The following is a 17,243-nucleotide window of genomic DNA, read 5'->3' as shown; positions in this document are numbered from 1 at the left end:
CATATACGGCAATATAAAATATTATATAGTGCGGTGTCAACACAAACGAAAATAACCAACAGGGGGCACTACAATTGATATATACTATTGCTGAATTCCAAAAAAAGGATTGTTAACTTGCAGTACAAAAATATCAGATAATTTATTAACACAATATATAATATCTATTAGAGGATACTATTGATCCCTCTGCACATCATATTGGGATTTATATATTTAAATAAGGAATGATACAATAAAAATATCTTTCTGCACATAAAGGCTTGTAGGATGTATAACAAACCCTAACGCACCCGTTTTTGTGAGTTAACCCTTTACACTCCCTACGTATGGTGAATCTGATAATAAGATGATTCATCATATTTTACCCCAATGGGAAGTTGATGTCTGTATATTGGATACTGGACACATGATCCCATGTGACAATAATCCAGGATAGACAATAATCTTCCTAATAAAGGTGGTTATGATATTTATATCAATTTTTTAACTGATTCCTCCTTTTGGATAAATAGTTTATGAAATTATTACAGACCATACTCAATAGATGACAATATATCACTGATGATATACACTTTATTTGATTAATGATTATTATGTGATACACAATTTTGTAAAATCAATCAGAAGGTCAACCGAATATATTATAGGACAGAGATATATGTATTGTCAATAATTCAAAAAATAACGATACTTACAATACATTTTTTGTTTCAACAATTTAATTATTTTTTATGATCTCATATTTCACTAAAAAGGTAAAGTGATTTTTAATTAGTATAATAAAAGTTAAATTTTACATATTTTTCTCTTCTTATGTGCGCCAATAAAGAGACAATACTTTTCTTTTTGCATGTAAACATAAATGTACACTGACTACAAGCTAATACAGCTGTCTCAGACAAAATATCCAAACACAGTCACTTTGTGCAATGCTCTAACAAGTTATAATAAACTTAAAAACAGGCCTTGGACTTAAGGGAATGCTGCAAAAGCAAACAAACATAAAAAAATACAATAAAAGTCATATCAGTTAGCCTGTGATTAATCCAAGTAATGTTGATGCCTTCTAAATAATATAATACTTTAGACGTACCTCTTCATCACTGTTCACCAAGGAGATTTTGAAGTTACCATCTATTCCCCAAGAAGTTTGGTTCTTCCAGACCAAGACAGAAGGAGGGCTATGGGCCACGCCTGCATCTGCACTGTATATCTAGTGAAACATGGCTGCATTAAAAATCTAGACAACTTAAACTATTACACATCAAAATCAATGTTTTAGCATACGTCACAGAAAGCTACTTGAGGACTCACAAGATGTGAAATGCCCCTTAAAGGATTAAACAAAACAAAAAAAAACACCTCACCTTAACAGACTGGCCTGCTTTCAGCACATACTTGGGGGTGAATTTGTAAACGATTTCTTTTTCTCCAATTTGAAACTTTAGTTTCCAGCTCCCTAGAGATTGGTCCTAGGAAGTAAAAGATGTAAAGTGTAGCAATTAAATTTCTCCCCAATTCTTTTATCTTTTAAAAAGGTAAGACACTACAGAAGCACATACACTACACTCAGGGGGGGATATCCAATTAGCCGCGATAATAATTATTTAGCTGAAAACCTATTGGATTATTCTCCCAAATTTGCCACTTATCGCATGTTTGCGCGGTCCCATTTATCATGCTATCCTATTGCAAAACAGGAGATTACCAATTTGCACTATAATTCTTGCATGGATGACAGGTGATAAGTACAGGTGGTTAAATCAGCCTGTACCCCAAAAAAGGTAAACTAAGGTAGGGTAATGGTATAGAAGGGCGTTAGTGGCTATAATCCAAAGGTCTGGGGTTCTTAAATTGTGTCAAATGGCTGTTATATGTATATTTCTCTAACAGCAAAAAAAAAAATATGTAGAAAGCACTATTTTTTGGCTAAAATAAATGCTGTAGTAAAACTAGGGGTACATTGAAATAGGTGTACGTACATTTTTGTGTCATTATAGGGCTTTTTATTTTCAATGTTAAAAATACACCTGTCACTTGCACCTCCAATGTTTAAATGACTTGTCCCACTACTTGAAACCCATTTTTCAACACTTAACTTTTCACCCCAAAAATGAAATGTCAGTATTGGCCAAATTAAGCCAATTAAAAATTAGCTTTGCCTATTTAGTAATTAAGGAGGGTGTCCCAGTGGTCCTGCACCGTCCCAAATTTTTTTTGCCAAAATTAGGGTTTTTTCAGAACTTATCATCACCTGCTCTAAGGTGGTAAAAAGAAATATGCAATAATTCCTATACAGCTGGAGTCTCCCAAACCCAAATATTCAGAAATACGGATTTTTTTTAAGCATGCCTGAAATAGTGACAACTTTGCTTTTTGGTACAATGTACACAAACTGTGCTTAAGGGACAAGCTTATTAAAACTAAAGTATAAAATTACCTTCAGGCTTTGTGTATTAGGTGTATATGAACAAATTAATTTCATGTATGTACAAAAACTGAGTCACACAATTATTGAAAATATGGTATCAAATTATATGCAGGCTGTGTGTATATGAAACAAATGCTTTCCATGTTTAGATTTGGGTCCCATTCCCAAAATGTTTCATTATGGTATGCAAATATTCCAAAATACGGATTATTCCAATATCCAAAATACTCCTGGTCCCAAGATTTCGCATATAAGAAAGCCGCGGCTAATAAGATAGCCCAATAACCATTTTTGGAGAAAGTTGGTTAAAGCTTCTGAGAAAACAAGAGATATGGTAAGAACTTACCTTTGTTATCTCTGTTTCTACGAAGTCCATAGGGTCCACAGGGTTGACCTTGGGGTATAGTTGGATCTGGATCCACGGGCACCACGTAGTTAAAGCTTTGCTGCTCCCAGGATGCACTTGGGTCCGTCCTCCTCTATACCCCGCCCCCGACCACATGCACCTCAGTTGGTAAGCAGATAAGGCCGGAGGAGGAGACTAAACAAAGAGAAGGAAGACTGGAACACACAAGAAACCATACTCACAGAAATGGGAGACGGAAAACCGGTGACCAGCCACACAGCCCATTTGAAGCCAGGTGCGTCAGGGCGGGCGCCCTGTGGACCCTATGGACTTCGTAGAAAGAGATAACAAAGGTAAGTTCTTACCATATCTCTTGTTTTCTACTTCAGGGTCCATAGGGGGTCCAACCTTGGGGATGTCCCAAAGCAGTTCAACTAAGGGCGGGGACGCTCCTGTGCTGAAAGGAGTCCCCGGCGCCCAAAGAATGCATCCTGAGAGGCGAAGGTGTCAAACGCATAAAACCTCAAAAACATCTGAATTGAAGACCAAGTAGCCGCCTTATACAGCTGAACAGCGGAGGCGCCACATCTAGCAGCCCAAGAGGGACCCACAGAACGAGTGGATTGAGCCTTAACAGAGGCTGGCACAGGTAAACCCTCCTGTGCATAAGCCTCACAAATAACTGAACGAAGCCAACGGGCTAACGTTTGCTTGTTGGCAGGCCAACCCCTCTTGTGAAAACCGAAGAGGACAAACAAAGAATCAGACTTCCTAACCGAAGCAGTCCGGTCCACATAGATTCTAAGTGCCCGGACCACATCCAAGGAAGCCTCACCAGCAGAAAGATCAGGTGACTGAAAAGCTGGCACAACAAGTTCCTGATTAATGTGGAACTTTGAAACCACTTTGGGCAAAAACTCAGGACGCATGCGGAGCACCGCCCTGTCCTGGTGAAAAATCAGAAAAGGAGGGCGACAGAAAAGCGCCCCCAATTCTGAAACCCTCCTGGCAGAAGAAATTGCCAGGAGAAAAATGGTCTTAAACGTCAGCCACTTGAGCTCCACCGACTCAAGCGGCTCAAAAGGAGGACTCTGCAAGACCCTCAGTACCACCGCCAAGTCCCACGGAGCCACCGGAGGCACGAAGGGAGGCTGGATCCTGAGAACACCTTGGAAAAAAGTGTGAACATCTGGCAGTGTAGCAATCCGTCGCTGAAACCACACGGACAAAGCAGACACATGAACCTTCAGAGAGGCCAGGCGTAAGCCGAGGTCCAAACCCGATTGAAGAAACTCCAAGATTCTGGAAACCCGGAACACCTGCGGATCATAGTTTCTGGATTCACACCACTGAAAATAAGTGCGCCACACCCTGTGGTAAATCCGCGCGGAAGCAGGCTTGCGTGCCCTAAGCATGGTACCAATGACCGAACTGGAGAAACCCCTAGACCTCAAGACGGCTGTCTCAAGAGCCACGCCGTCAAAGACAGCCGACCCAGATCCGGGTAAAGGCAGGGCCCTGAGACAACAGGTCCCGACGCTGAGGAAGAAGGTACGGAGCGTCGATGGAGAGGCACCTCAGATCGGAGTACCAAGGACGTCTGGGCCACGCCGGAGCCACCAGCACGAGCGTGCCTCCGTCCTGCTTGAATTTCCGAAGAACCCGAGGAAGCATAGTGTTCCCGCTAGGCTGTTTTAGCGGGGCGCGGCGCCCTGCCCTCCTTCTGGAGGGCAAAAAGCACCCTGCCCTCCAGGAGGAGGGTAAAAAGCGCCCTGCCCTAACAGCCTGCGGGAGCCGTTCTCACCCGCGGGACGCAGTGTCCCGCGGGTGGACAAACATGCGGTGACCCGGTCACCGCCGGAGAATAGACACCGGGCGCATGCGCCCGGCGTCTATTCTCCCTTTCTGCAGCGCTTGGGGGCTGCCCGGCATGTCCGTAAGCGCCGGGCACGCCCCCAAGTATGACGAAAAGGGGACGAGTCTTATAGACACGCCCCCTTTTCGTTACCACGCCCCTTTTCGGACGTGCAGCGCGCCTTCGGCGCGCTCACAACATTGCCCTCTCTAGCTCCGGCACCCTGCCTGCCGCCGGAGCTAGAGGGAACACTAGGAAAACAGATACGCCAGGTGAAACGTCCATTTCACCGACAGAGCGTCTACCAGACAGGCGCCTGCGTCTCTTGTCCTTGACCCGTAAACGGGCAACTTGTGATTGTGATGGGAGGCCATCAAGTCCAGCTCCGGCAGCCCCCACCTGTCCACGAGTAGCTGAAACACCTCTGGGTGAAGCGACCATTCCCAGGGATGCACGTCGTGACGGCTGAGGAAGTCCGCCTCCCAATTGAGGACTCCGGGAATGAAGACTGCCGAGATCGCTGGAACGTGACACTCCGCCCAAGCAAGAATGCGAGACACCTCCGACATTGCTGCCCGACTGCGAGTTCCCCCTTGGTGGTTGATGTACGCCACAGTGGTGGCGTTGTCGGACTGCACCTGAACCGCCCTTCCGTGAAGAGCGGGGCCGGACGACTGCAGGGCCCTGTACACAGCCCGCAGTTCCAGGATGTTGATGGGGAGAAGTGCTTCTTCCGCGGACCAACGACCCTGAAGCGATAATGAGCCGGTCACTGCCCCCCCAACCCCGGAGACTGGCATCCGTCGTGAGCAGGACCCAGTCTGGGATCCAAAAGGGGCGCCCCTCGTCCAGATGCGCTGTCTGAAGCCACCAAGCCAAAGACTGCCGAACCTCCGGGGACAACACCAGCATCTGAGAGCGGATCCGGTGAGGTAACCCATTCCATTCCGATGCAGGGGCCGGGAATGGAACTGGGCAAATTCCACCATGTCTAATGTCGACACCATGGACCCCAGAACTCTCATAGCTGAATGGACCGACAGGTGGCAACTGCTCAGGCAACTGTGTATCCGCAACTGCAGGGAGGAGACCTTCTCCGGAGTCAGGAAAATCCGTTGTTGACGAGAATCCAGCAGGGATCCCAAATGAACCATCCGCTGTGATGGAATCAGGGAGGACTTCTTCCAATTTATCAACCACCTGTGTGCTTGAAGACAAGCAATGGTCAGGTGGAAATGTCGAAGAAGCACCTCCGGGGAGCTCGCCAGCAGCAGAAGATCGTCCAGGTACGGCAACAGACGTAGACCCTGACCCCGAAGGTGGGCAGCCATAACTGCCATCACTTGGTGAACACCCTTGGAGCCGTGGAAAGGCCGAAATTGGTAGTGATGGTTCAGGATAGCAAACCTCAGATACCGCTGATGTGCCGGTGCTATGGGCACATGGAGATAGGCGTCCTGGATATCGAGGGACACCATATAATCCCCGGGTTCCATCGCCAGAATGATGGAACGTAACGTTTCCATCCTGAACCTGGGAACTCTGAGGTATCTGTTCAGAGACTTCAAATTCAGGATAGGGCGATGAGAACCATTGGGTTTCTGTACCAGAAACAGAGTAGAATAGTACCCCGTCCCGCGCTGAGACTGCGGAACGGGAACAATGACCCCTGCTTGTAGCAAGGATTCTATAGCTACCTGAATCTGACCAGCTTTGGTCTTGTCCAGAGAAGGACTCGTACAGAAAAACTGGTGGGGTGGCCTGAACCGAAAAGACAGGGCGTACCCCTGAGAGACTACTTCTCGAACCCAGGCATCCGTGGTGGTATTGTGCCAACACTGGGCGAATTGGAGAAGTCGGCCTCCCACTCTGGGGTCCCCCAGAGAGAGGCCCGTCCCATCAGGCAGCAGGCTTATCTTCCTGCTTGGAAGAAGGGCGCCTAGCACTCCATGCTTGCTTCTTGGGCTTGGGTGCGGCCTTGGTCGCCGAATGTCTCGGGAAGGACTGGCCCTTGGCCTTACCCTGAACCCGAAAGGACCGAAAGGCAGAGCTCCTCACTTTAGCCGGCGCAGAGGCCGAAGGGAGGAAAGCCGACTTGGACTTAGCCAAAGTATCCACTATCTTGTCCAAATCCGGACCAAATAGTGAATCACCATTAAAAGGCAAGGCCTCCAGACCCTTTTTTGAATCTGCATCAGCCCTCCAGGACCTCAGCCACAGGGAGCGCCGAGCACACACCGCTGCAGCCGACACCCTAGAAGTGAGCAGGCTGGCATCCAAAGACGCTTCCCCAATATAGGAAGCTGCATCCCGCATCTGTCCCACTAACGCTCTCTGGATATCCAGAGCCTCCTCAGGAAAGGTATCCTCCAAGGCATTGGCCCATGCTTCAATGGCTTTAGCCACCCAGGAGATAGCCATGGACTAAATGGACTTTAAACAAGTCTCCACCTTCCTGTCCGTGGGATCCTTCAAAGAGGAGATAGACGGCAATGGCAGTGTCGCGCTTTTGATCAAGCGGGTAACGTGGGAATCCACCGCCGGCGGAGTCTCCCATTTCCTGCAATGAGCTTCAGGAAAAGGATAGTTCGCCGCCAACCTCTTCTGTGGATGGAACCTCTTACTGGGTAATTGCCAGGCCGCCGCCATATGATCCGATAATTGATCAGACAGGGGGAACACAGTTGAAGTCACTTTGGCCTTTTTAAAATTAGGAAACTGCGACCTAGGAGCCGGCGCATCATCCTCAACATGTAGGATAGCCCGCACCGCCCTAACTAAGGCTGGAACATTAATAGAGGACTTAGCTTCCACCTCCTGCCCCATGGCATCAGAGTCAGAGTCCTCATGGATTTCTACCAACATCTGAGGACACTTCCGAGTCCGACAACTGCGCAGCTAGTGAACTCACAACCGGACGTTTAGACGCCCTTGGTGGCACATTACCTTGCAACATGGACTGAAATGCCGAGGATGAAGCCGCCAGACTCTGTACGGAGCTGGAGAGAACATCCACCCAAGGCGGAGGAGCCGTCGGAGCAAAACTCTGCAAAGGCACTACAGACTGACCGCAACATTTGTGGAACACCCGGGGAATGGGGGATGGTGGGCTGCGGCAACGCCCTAGAAGGGACCGCTGATGGGACCGATAACCGGTCCGCAATAGACGCCAGCACCTGTGAAAACATCGCCCAAGGAGGGTCCTGTGATACAGGGGGCTTGGAGGGGCCTGGTACCAGCTTGCACCGCCCGCACAGACCATCCTGAGATAAGTCCTCCCCATCAACTCCAGCAGCACAGCGTCTGCAGGAAAATAGCACAGAAGCCACAGAGCGCTCAGTCTCCTCATCAGACATGATACCGTAAATCACAAGAAATACGTATCACCAGAGGAATTACGGTTTTAACACCCGCGTACTCACCAGTATGCGACACAACAGCCCAGATATGGTACTGTGTAGCACACAACAGTATGTGACTGACCCCACAAATACGTGTTTTATATAAGTGAGGGTCTCAGAAAAACGCCCTTCCCCCACCCGCCTGCCGGGCCGTAGGAGAAGGAAAGGGATAGTTATAAGCTGACAGCAAGGAGAATAAGTCACAGACAGGCAGCACTAGCAATAGTCACATACAATGCAGAAAAGTTAGTACTCACTGCACCTTCCGCTACAATCAACCGCCCTGATTCAGTGTCTGGGAGGGCTATAGAGCTATGTACACTGTCCTTTAGCAGGGGAGAGGTACACAGGGGGACCGGTCCACTTGAAACCGCCTGGGAGTCTGCGATGCCTGCCAGTAAAGATGGCCACCGGAGACCTCAGAGGAGGAGTGGCCGTAAGATAAGAGCAGCTCAGCGACGCCAGACTGCTAGTTGAAAGGCGCGCTGAGCTGAGGGGAGGAGCCGCTAGACAGGGAAGGCTGCCTCCCCTGGCTAGCAATTAACCCCCGGGTTGACGGTCCCGCTACCAGCCTGTTACCCTGGTGGTCTAGCAAACACGCGGGGTATTCCTCAATAGAGGGGGAGCCCGCCGCCGCTAGCGCCTCCGGTCTGTCCCCAGACACCGGAGGCTTCTGACTGCATAACCCGCGGCTTACCTGATCCCCGTCGCGTCCGGCAGCAGTCAAGGGAGTCCCCAGAGCCCGGCTAGTACAGGCTGTACTGGCGTCGCGGCGCCAGCGGGGAGAAGGAGCGGCAGCGTGGACGTCCTAAAGGACAGTCTGATGCTGCCGCTCTAAAAGTGTAAAAAAAGTAGAAAAAAATAAAAAATGTCTCTTAAAATAAAGCTTAGGGGCTGCTCCTGCAGCCCCACTGCGACAGGGTGACCCGACTCCGGCCGGGCACCAACTAAAACTGAGGTGCCTGTGGTCGGGGGCGTGGTATAGAGGAGGACGGACCCCAAGTGCATCCTGGGAGCAGCAAAGCTTTAACTGCGTGGTGCCCGTGGATCCAGATCCAGCTATACCCCAAGGTCAACCCTGTGGACCCCTATGGACCCTGAAGTAGAAAAACGGGTTATCGGGCCCAATCGGATACACCCCTATGAGAAGAAAAACAGCCATATGGTGTTACATGCTACAGGTTAACACACGTTGTAGCACACTTGGGGGGGCGTGGTAGGAACTTGCCGTGGCATTGGGGGTTTAACCACATCGTGGCCCCGCCTTGTGAAGCAGGGGGAAGGGCCACAATAACATGATCCACTGCGGGAGTTCAGGTGAAACAATCAATGGCAATGAGCATGGCATCAATTCACACTGCGGGGAAAGCTTGGGGGGCAACTGCGTCTCACGGTCATGCCCTTTTCTAGTGACCATGCCCCTTTTTCAGGCATGCGCAGAGTAGTGTTCTTCAATGAGAGACGCTCTGCCTATTACCAACCCTAGAAGAAACACTATGCTGAGGTTTTAATCTACAAATATGAAAATAATGTGCAATAAAATGCTGATATGTTCTGTCTGGGCACTCACCTTGTCAGAATTATTTTTCAGGTGAATATACTTTCCCTCCAGATCAATCTCCTCTATAGTGATGCTACCAGTAGCACTTGACTGCTGCGATATATGAAATTTACTAGTACTACTTCGTCCACTAGTGATGCCAGAGCCCTCTACTCCACCAGCACTGCTTGAACCACGTGAGGAGATCCTACTCCAGCTACCAGAAGTCTGAATGTTGCCACCTTCTTCACTTTCTTCAGCTTCAACACGTTTCCTCTTGCTACGAGATTGGCGGGTGGTAGAGGAGCTGCTGCTGGATGTAGCTCGTGACACTGTAACACGAGATTGTGGACTTGGTGACAATTTCAACCTTTAAATTGAAACACAAGTCAGTATTTAAAAGTAGTTCTAGCATTTTGCAAAGCAAAGTAATTCTTACTTTATGCATCGCTACAGTAGCCATAAAACATGGGTGGTCAAAATAGTTTATATGCTATTACAACATTTAAAAATAATTTATACAAAGATTTCAAGTCTCTCTAACGAAAAAAAAAAATAAACAACCCGTGAACATCTTAAGATTTGCCCAGACACATCTAGGGTACAATGTGCAAGTGTGTGAATCATTTGTAAAAATGTCACTCTGAAAATAGACAAATATTTCTCCAGTAATGAGTTTTACAGAAATTGCATAATTCTAATAGTGTTCCCACTATCTTGTATTAGCGGGGCGCTGCACCTTCCTCGATTTTAAAATGGCAAAATGCGCCCTGCCCTTTATGCGGAGCCTTGCTTTCCCTACACACAGGACAGTGTCCCGAGGATGGGAAAAGTTGCGGTGACAGATCACTGCCAATTGAACATACGCAAGGCATCTCTACACCTAGAGGGGAGTGTTTGGGGTAAGCCCAGCACCTGTGGAAGCCCCAGGTGTGACAAATTGGAGGCGTCCCAAGGACACTATGATTTTTATGTTTTTTCATGTGGGGATTTTTCCTCTTTTTATTCAATAAGGAAATGTATTATTTTAATGTTAATTCTACACTGGTTATTACTAGCATCTGTATATAGTACCTAAGAATTAAAGTACTTTTCATTGACTGAACACTCCAAGCGCTGCTGTATTCTTTTGTGGTTAATAACAAGAGATATGGTAAGAACTTACCTTTGTTATCTCTGTTTCTACGAAGTCCATAGGGTCCACAGGGTTGACCTTGGGGTATAGGTTGGGAACCAAATCCGGGCACCACGCAGTTAAAGCTTTTAGCTCCCAGGATGCACTTGGGTCCACTCTCCCTATAACCCCACCCCCAAGCCAGAGGCACCTCAGTTTGTAAGTAGCCAAAGGCCGGAGGAAGAGAGAAAAAGAGAGAGAATACTGGAACACTCGATAACCATACTCACAGAAATGGGAGACGGAAAACCGGTGACCAGCCACACAGCCCATTTGAAGCCAGGTGCGTCAGGGCGGGCGCCCTGTGGACTTCGTAGAAACAGATAACAAAGGTAAGTTCTTACCATATCTCTTGTTTTCTACTTCAGGGTCCATAGGGGGTCCACAGGGTTGACCTTGGGGATGTCCCAAAGCAGTTCAACCAAGGTAGGGGACGCTCCTGTGCTGAGAGGAGAATCCGCCGCCAAAAAGGAAGCATCTGAGAGGCAAAGGAAACCAATGCCCAGAACCTTAAAAAGGTGTGGACAGAAGACCACGTGGCCACCTAGCAAGGCAAAACAGCCAAGGCGCCACCCACGAGGGTTACATGGCCCGAGGAAAAACAAGCATCAACAACAGAAAGGCCTACCCATGGGTAGGCCCCTGAAGAAGACATACGAGGCCATCCAGCCAACGTTTGGCCACAGGCCAGCCATCCTTTCCTGTTAAAACCAGAAATCTCAGACCACCAATAAGGAGTCCGATTTCCGTCAGGAACTTGAACGGATCACATAAATCCACAGAGGCCGGACCACAGTCAATGAGGCCACACCAGCCGAGAGGACTGGGGACTGAATGGCCGCACCATAAGTTCCAGAATAATATGGAACCTAAAAATCACTAAGAAGAAACACAGGGTGAGAGCAACTCACACCCTGACAAGATGCCCTCCAGAAGAGGGAGCCACATGAGAACGCTCCCAATTCCGACACTCACCTGGCTGATATAAACTCCCTGAGAGAAAGCCAAAGCAATAGACCATGTAATGGCTATCACAACCCGCGGTTCCATTAACTTTCCCCGGAGTTAACGAAGAACCACTACTAACTCCCAAGGAGTCCCTAGGGAGGACAAATGGAGGCATAATCCAGAAAACACTCCAAAGGATGAACTGGATACCAGAGCGGAGCAATTCCATATCTTAATCATACTGACAGTGTAGAGATCCGCACTGTCAGGAAGGCCAGGCCGAGGGTGAAACCCAAGCCAGCCGGAAGGAATGCCAGAATATCTGGAAATCCTCAACACCAGAGGATCGTATCGACAGGTATAATACCATAAGAATTATGGCTGCCACAGCTTGTGGTAGGTCCCAGCAAAAGCTGATCCATGTGCTCTAATCATTCCAACAATGACAAAGCCAGGGAAGCCGTAAGACCACTGTAGGGACGCAGTCAAAGACAAACGACCCAGGTCCAAGGCAAACCCCAGGACCCTGAGACAACAGGTCTGGGCAGTGAAGCATCAGGAATGGAGTATCGATGGAGAGACTCCGAAAAACCAAGTACCCCTGACATCTGGGGCAATCAGGAGCCCCCAGCAGGAAAGCATCTCCGTCTCGATTGAAACACTTCCCTCGAGGAAGAATGGAGACCGGAGAACACAGGTACACAAATTGGAAGAACCACTTCACCGACAAAGTCACTGAAGGTTGCTTCAGAATCCCCAGAGTTGGACTGTAACACCATAGTGTGATAGAGTCAGAAGGCCATGAGGGTCACTTCAGGAGGGCCCCCCCCCCCCCCTCTGCTCACCAGGAGATGAAACCTCTCTTGGGGAAGAGACTAGTCCCCGGGATGCACGTCGTGACGGCTGAGGACTCCCGCTTCCCAATGGAGAGCACCTGAAATGAACACTGTCGAGATGGTAGGGAGGAGACCCTCAGACAATGTCCGAATGTACGACATACCTGACATTGCCACCCAACGAACAGTATTGCTAAAAAGGAAGCCACTGTTCTGACCCTGTCGGACTGAACTTTTTCAGGTTCACCAGGAAACAAGGGCTATGCCAGAGTGAAGGCCCAAGACAGGCTAAAGTTCCAACAAGTTAATTGACAGGGTGGAATCGACAGACATCCAACTGCACTGAAATGGATGCGAACCAGACACTGTCCTTAGCAAAGAATACCCAGGACGAGATGGCCATAGTCACCCGAAAAGGGACCGACTTGCCTCCGGGGAGAGCATCATCGTTTGAACAGTGAGCAGACAGAAAAAACTTGTTCCATCTGGAGATAAGCCAATTATGGAAAGGCCTGGAATGGAACTAAGCCCATTCCACCCTTCCAAAGGCAGACACTGAATAGTGGACCATGCATCCCAGAGTGTAAAGACATATGTCGACTGCGCAGACATCCATGTACTCCTAATGGAAGAGTGGAGATGCCGTCTTACACCAGAAGAATTCTCAGATTCTGAGAATCCAGCAGGGCTCCTAGGTGAAGAATACCAGAGAGGGATGCAGGGAGGACTTTTTCCCCACTGATTAAACGTCTGCACCCTGAAGAAGCCACAGTCAACCTGACTCGGCTGTAAAGTACCCAGGTGATCCTGCTAAGTGCAGGAGGCCATCCAGGTACAGGAGCATTGGGATATACTGAACAGAAGAACTGTCAGAAAATCCAAAACGCTGGTAAACCTCTGTGGGGCTGAGGACAGTCCCAACAGGCAGAGCCCGAAAAATCGTAAGTGCTGTGATACAGCAAACCTCAGTCCATGCTGAGGCAAGGTCTCTGTAAGTACCCGTAGGCACGCGTCCTGTATATCCAGTGATACCATAAAGTCCTCAGGTTCCAAACATAGTATGATGGAGCATAGGGATTGCCTCCTGAGCCCAGGTAGCTTTAGGAACTGGTTCAGGGAATTGAGACAGAGAATAGGCCAAAGAGGACCATTCAGCCACCGCACCAGAAAGAAAGCAGAACAACCAGTCTCTCACTGAGAAAGTGGGGATGGCCCAATTAGCTCCGCTTACCGCAACAACTGTATAGCTTTCTGGATTTGTAAGGCCCTGTTCGGGTCCGAATAAGGGCCTGCGTACCATCACATGGAAATAGGCCGCCTGAGCAAAGAGAGGGCATACCCTCCTACCCACATAGCCGCGGAAACTAGACACTAGTACCGGGCGAACTGAGAAAATCGCCATCTCCCAGTGGTAGGCTTGTCTCGTCAGGCTGACGATATAACCGTAGGTTCAGAAGCAGGATCGGCTGGAAGTCCAGGCCTGCTCGGTACTGGATATGTCGGCCCTTGTAAAGGCCGACAGTCTATGAAGAAATAGACCTTTAGGCTGACCCAGAGGACAAAAAGACTTAATAGACTTAGTCTGAGGCCCTGTAGTGGGCATAGCTGAAGGTGGGAAATTTGTACTGCCACTGTCAAGGTCAGGACCCAACAAGATCTACCCTATAGATGGTATCTGCACCTCTGCATTCCCAGAGCACAGCCATAGGGTATTACGGAGGATACCGTCGCAGCCGGAACTCTGAAAGTTAGGAGACTGATATCCAATATAGGCATGTCCACCTATGACAACTGCATATATTATGTGAGCGACCAAATACATTTGAACCCCAGACGTGTTGGAGGGGAAAAAACATTACAAATGCATCAGCTCTGTATGCAATAGTATTAACCAACCATGCTATAGCCATGGTAGGATGGGTAACAACCCCTGAAAGCGAGTATACTGATTTCAGGCAGAGTTACCACCTACGGATCAGAAGAATCCGACCACGCAGGAATGGGATGCGTAGTAACGTCTGTAATCCGACGAGTAACATGCCCATCCACCCCAGGAGGGGCTCGTGATGACCCTCAGGGAATTTGGGACAGGAGGCCAAACACTGTTGTAATACCTCATATCTGGCAACAGCCAGAGTCCAGCCATGCGATCCACCCGCTAGTCAGCAAAAGGGAACCAGAAGGCACGTAATACTGAGGGTGTATGATACAGGTGCAGATCAACATTCACTCTAACCAGAATGGACCTGCTACCAGCCCTAAAGCAGGGATAATAATACTTGAAATAGGCTTCCCCCCCGTGTAAGAGGGAAAGAGCCCAAAACAGTATCCAGTTCACGGCAGAGCCAACTAGGAAGTAACCACAGGGCGTCAACCACGCCAAATTGCGTTTCGTAGAAAAACGACATCCACCCAGGGTGGCTGTTGTGGTAATCCCTGTAAGGGGCATGACAAACTATTGTGACACCAGGGAGAATTCATATACTCGAAAAACCCCTGCAGGGAGCGATAGTCTGTGTCACAGGGGAAGAGTGCAAGAAACTGCGAGATACCCTGAGATGAAAAAGGGCAGTATGGTGAAGTAACCCCAAGTGAGGTACAACAACAGGGCCCACCCGGAGATCCGCAATCGAGAGGATCCCGAGAAAACAAACTGCCCAAGGGGGTCGTGAAAGGGGCTGGCACCAGATGACTCCACACAGAACCCTTTAAGAGTTAAATCCTCCGCACTAACACCTGCAGCACATGGCTTGCAGGATAGTAAAAATGGGTGCAGTATAACGCTCTATCTCCTGGTCAGACATATCTGACCAAGCCTTGCGATCAAGCAGCGCTATACTGGTCCTGACTGATACTAAAAATTAGCTGCAGGGACCCATTTTCAGCGTATGCAACACACAGTTCCACTCAAAATATGGCAACGTGCAGCACGCAACAGTATGTGACAAACCTCACAAATATTAACAAGTATATAAATGTGAGGTCTCAGAACCACCCCAACCACAGCTGTATTAGGGCAGATAAGGAAAAGGGATAGATATACACTGACAGGTGAGAGAATAAAGTACAGTCAGCACTAGCATAAGTCACATACAATGCAGATATACACATATATACATAAACATGTCATATAATATACTGCACTATTACACTGCATGCAACTTACCCAGATTCAGTGTCTGGGAAGGCTACAGCACTGTGTACACTGACCTGATGGTGAGGTACGCAGGGGGACAGGACCAACTGCCATCGCCGGAGATTTCTGCTGCACCGCAAAGAAATGGCCGCTGGAGACCTCAGAAGAAGCGTGGCCCGTGCAGGAAGCAGCTCAGCGACGCCAGACTATAGCTACTGAATGGCGCGCTGAGCTGAGGGGAGGAGCCGCTGTAACAGGGAAGGCTGCCTCCCCTGGCCGGCTATTAACCCCCGGGACGCCGGCTCCCTACACCGAACACTAAGTCCCTGGTGGTCTAGTGGACACACGGGGTATGGGGGGCCCGCCGCCACTGCCGGCGCCTCCGGTCTGTCCCCAGAGACCGGAGGCACAGGACTGCATTTCAAATGCGCGGATCACCGCAACCGGTGACCCGCGCCTTACCTGCTCCCCGTGGATCCAGCAGCAGTCCTGGGCGCCCGCAGAGTCCGGCTAGTACAGACTCTGGGGTCCCGCTGAGATCCCCAGATCTGTACTGGCGTCTCAGCGCCAGCGGGGTGACGGAGCGGCAGCTTAGACGTCCTATGGACAGTCTGACGCTGCCGCTCTGAAGAATCCAAAGTAAAAATAAAAAACGTTGTCCTTTAGAAAAAATAAAGCTTAGGGGCTGCTAATCAGCTCCCCACTGCACTAAACGGTGACCAGACTCCGGCCGGGCACCAACTTAAACTGAGGTGCCTCTGGCTTGGGGGTGGGGTTATAGGGAGAGTGGTCCCAAGTGCATCCTGGGAGCTAAGCGATTTAACTGCGTGGTGCCCGGATTTGGTTCCCAACCTATACCCAAAGGTCAACCCTGTGGACCCCCTATGGACCCTGAAGTAGAAAGTTCTATATCACACCAGGACACTACCTGGTTTCTTTGTGCAGCAGCTGAAGTGTTTATAGACAGTGAATATTGAGTACAAAATTTTGGATTCAAAGGGACTCTTAGTAGCGCTACCCATTGTTTCTTTATTCTTCTCATATGTTATACGACCTCTCTTAAAGTAGGCCACACTGCTTAATGCAAGATGTGCTCATCTGTTACAATTGAAAGGCAGTCTGGTGTCGAGAATTATCGCTAAAAACACAATTTAATCCATTAAATAACTTTGGAATTTATCTGCAGCATAAACAGAGCCGTCATATACCAGTGACCGAACACGTCAGATGGTGCCCAACACATTATACCAGCACCAGAGACTCCACATATCAACATCAATTACCCTACACACCTGCCTGTGTCCTCTCTACAGCTGGCTGGTCACACTGGAAACCAGCATCTACTCCTAGTCCCTACAGTACCAGCATTTATAACTAGTGTAATCTAGGTTTTCTTAAAAAAAGGAAGATTTCTGTGTTGTTCGGCTTAATGGCCCTACGCCAGTCACCAAGCAACTAGAATTCATGCAGCTCAGTGTTATTTTTAATGTTTTTATATTAAAGCCTAAAATCATAACCTGAAAAATGTATTGTAGTATTGCTATTTACTATAGAATATCCTCAATTTGTGTTC

General features: G+C 48.7%; 1 protein-coding gene across 1 annotated transcript in view; it reads right to left on the bottom strand.

Annotated features, from left to right (window-relative positions):
* Positions 1–17,243, bottom strand: part of LOC148505413 (lamin-B2.L-like) — a 78,442-nt gene that overhangs the window by 15,321 nt on the left and 45,878 nt on the right. Inside the window, exons 8-10 of the mRNA XM_088448363.1 lie at positions 9,607–9,946; positions 1,371–1,475; positions 1,097–1,216 (exon numbers count right to left, since the gene is read on the bottom strand). Coding sequence (XP_088304489.1) covers positions 1,097–1,216; positions 1,371–1,475; positions 9,607–9,946 — 565 coding nt within the window. The remainder of the gene's footprint in view (positions 1–1,096; positions 1,217–1,370; positions 1,476–9,606; positions 9,947–17,243) is intronic.

This window comes from Taudactylus pleione, unplaced genomic scaffold (genome assembly GCF_031769625.1).
Source record: "Taudactylus pleione unplaced genomic scaffold, aTauple2 ptg000454l, whole genome shotgun sequence".
NCBI lineage: Eukaryota > Metazoa > Chordata > Amphibia > Anura > Myobatrachidae > Taudactylus > Taudactylus pleione.
This window is presented reverse-complemented; position numbering and strand designations above follow the sequence as displayed.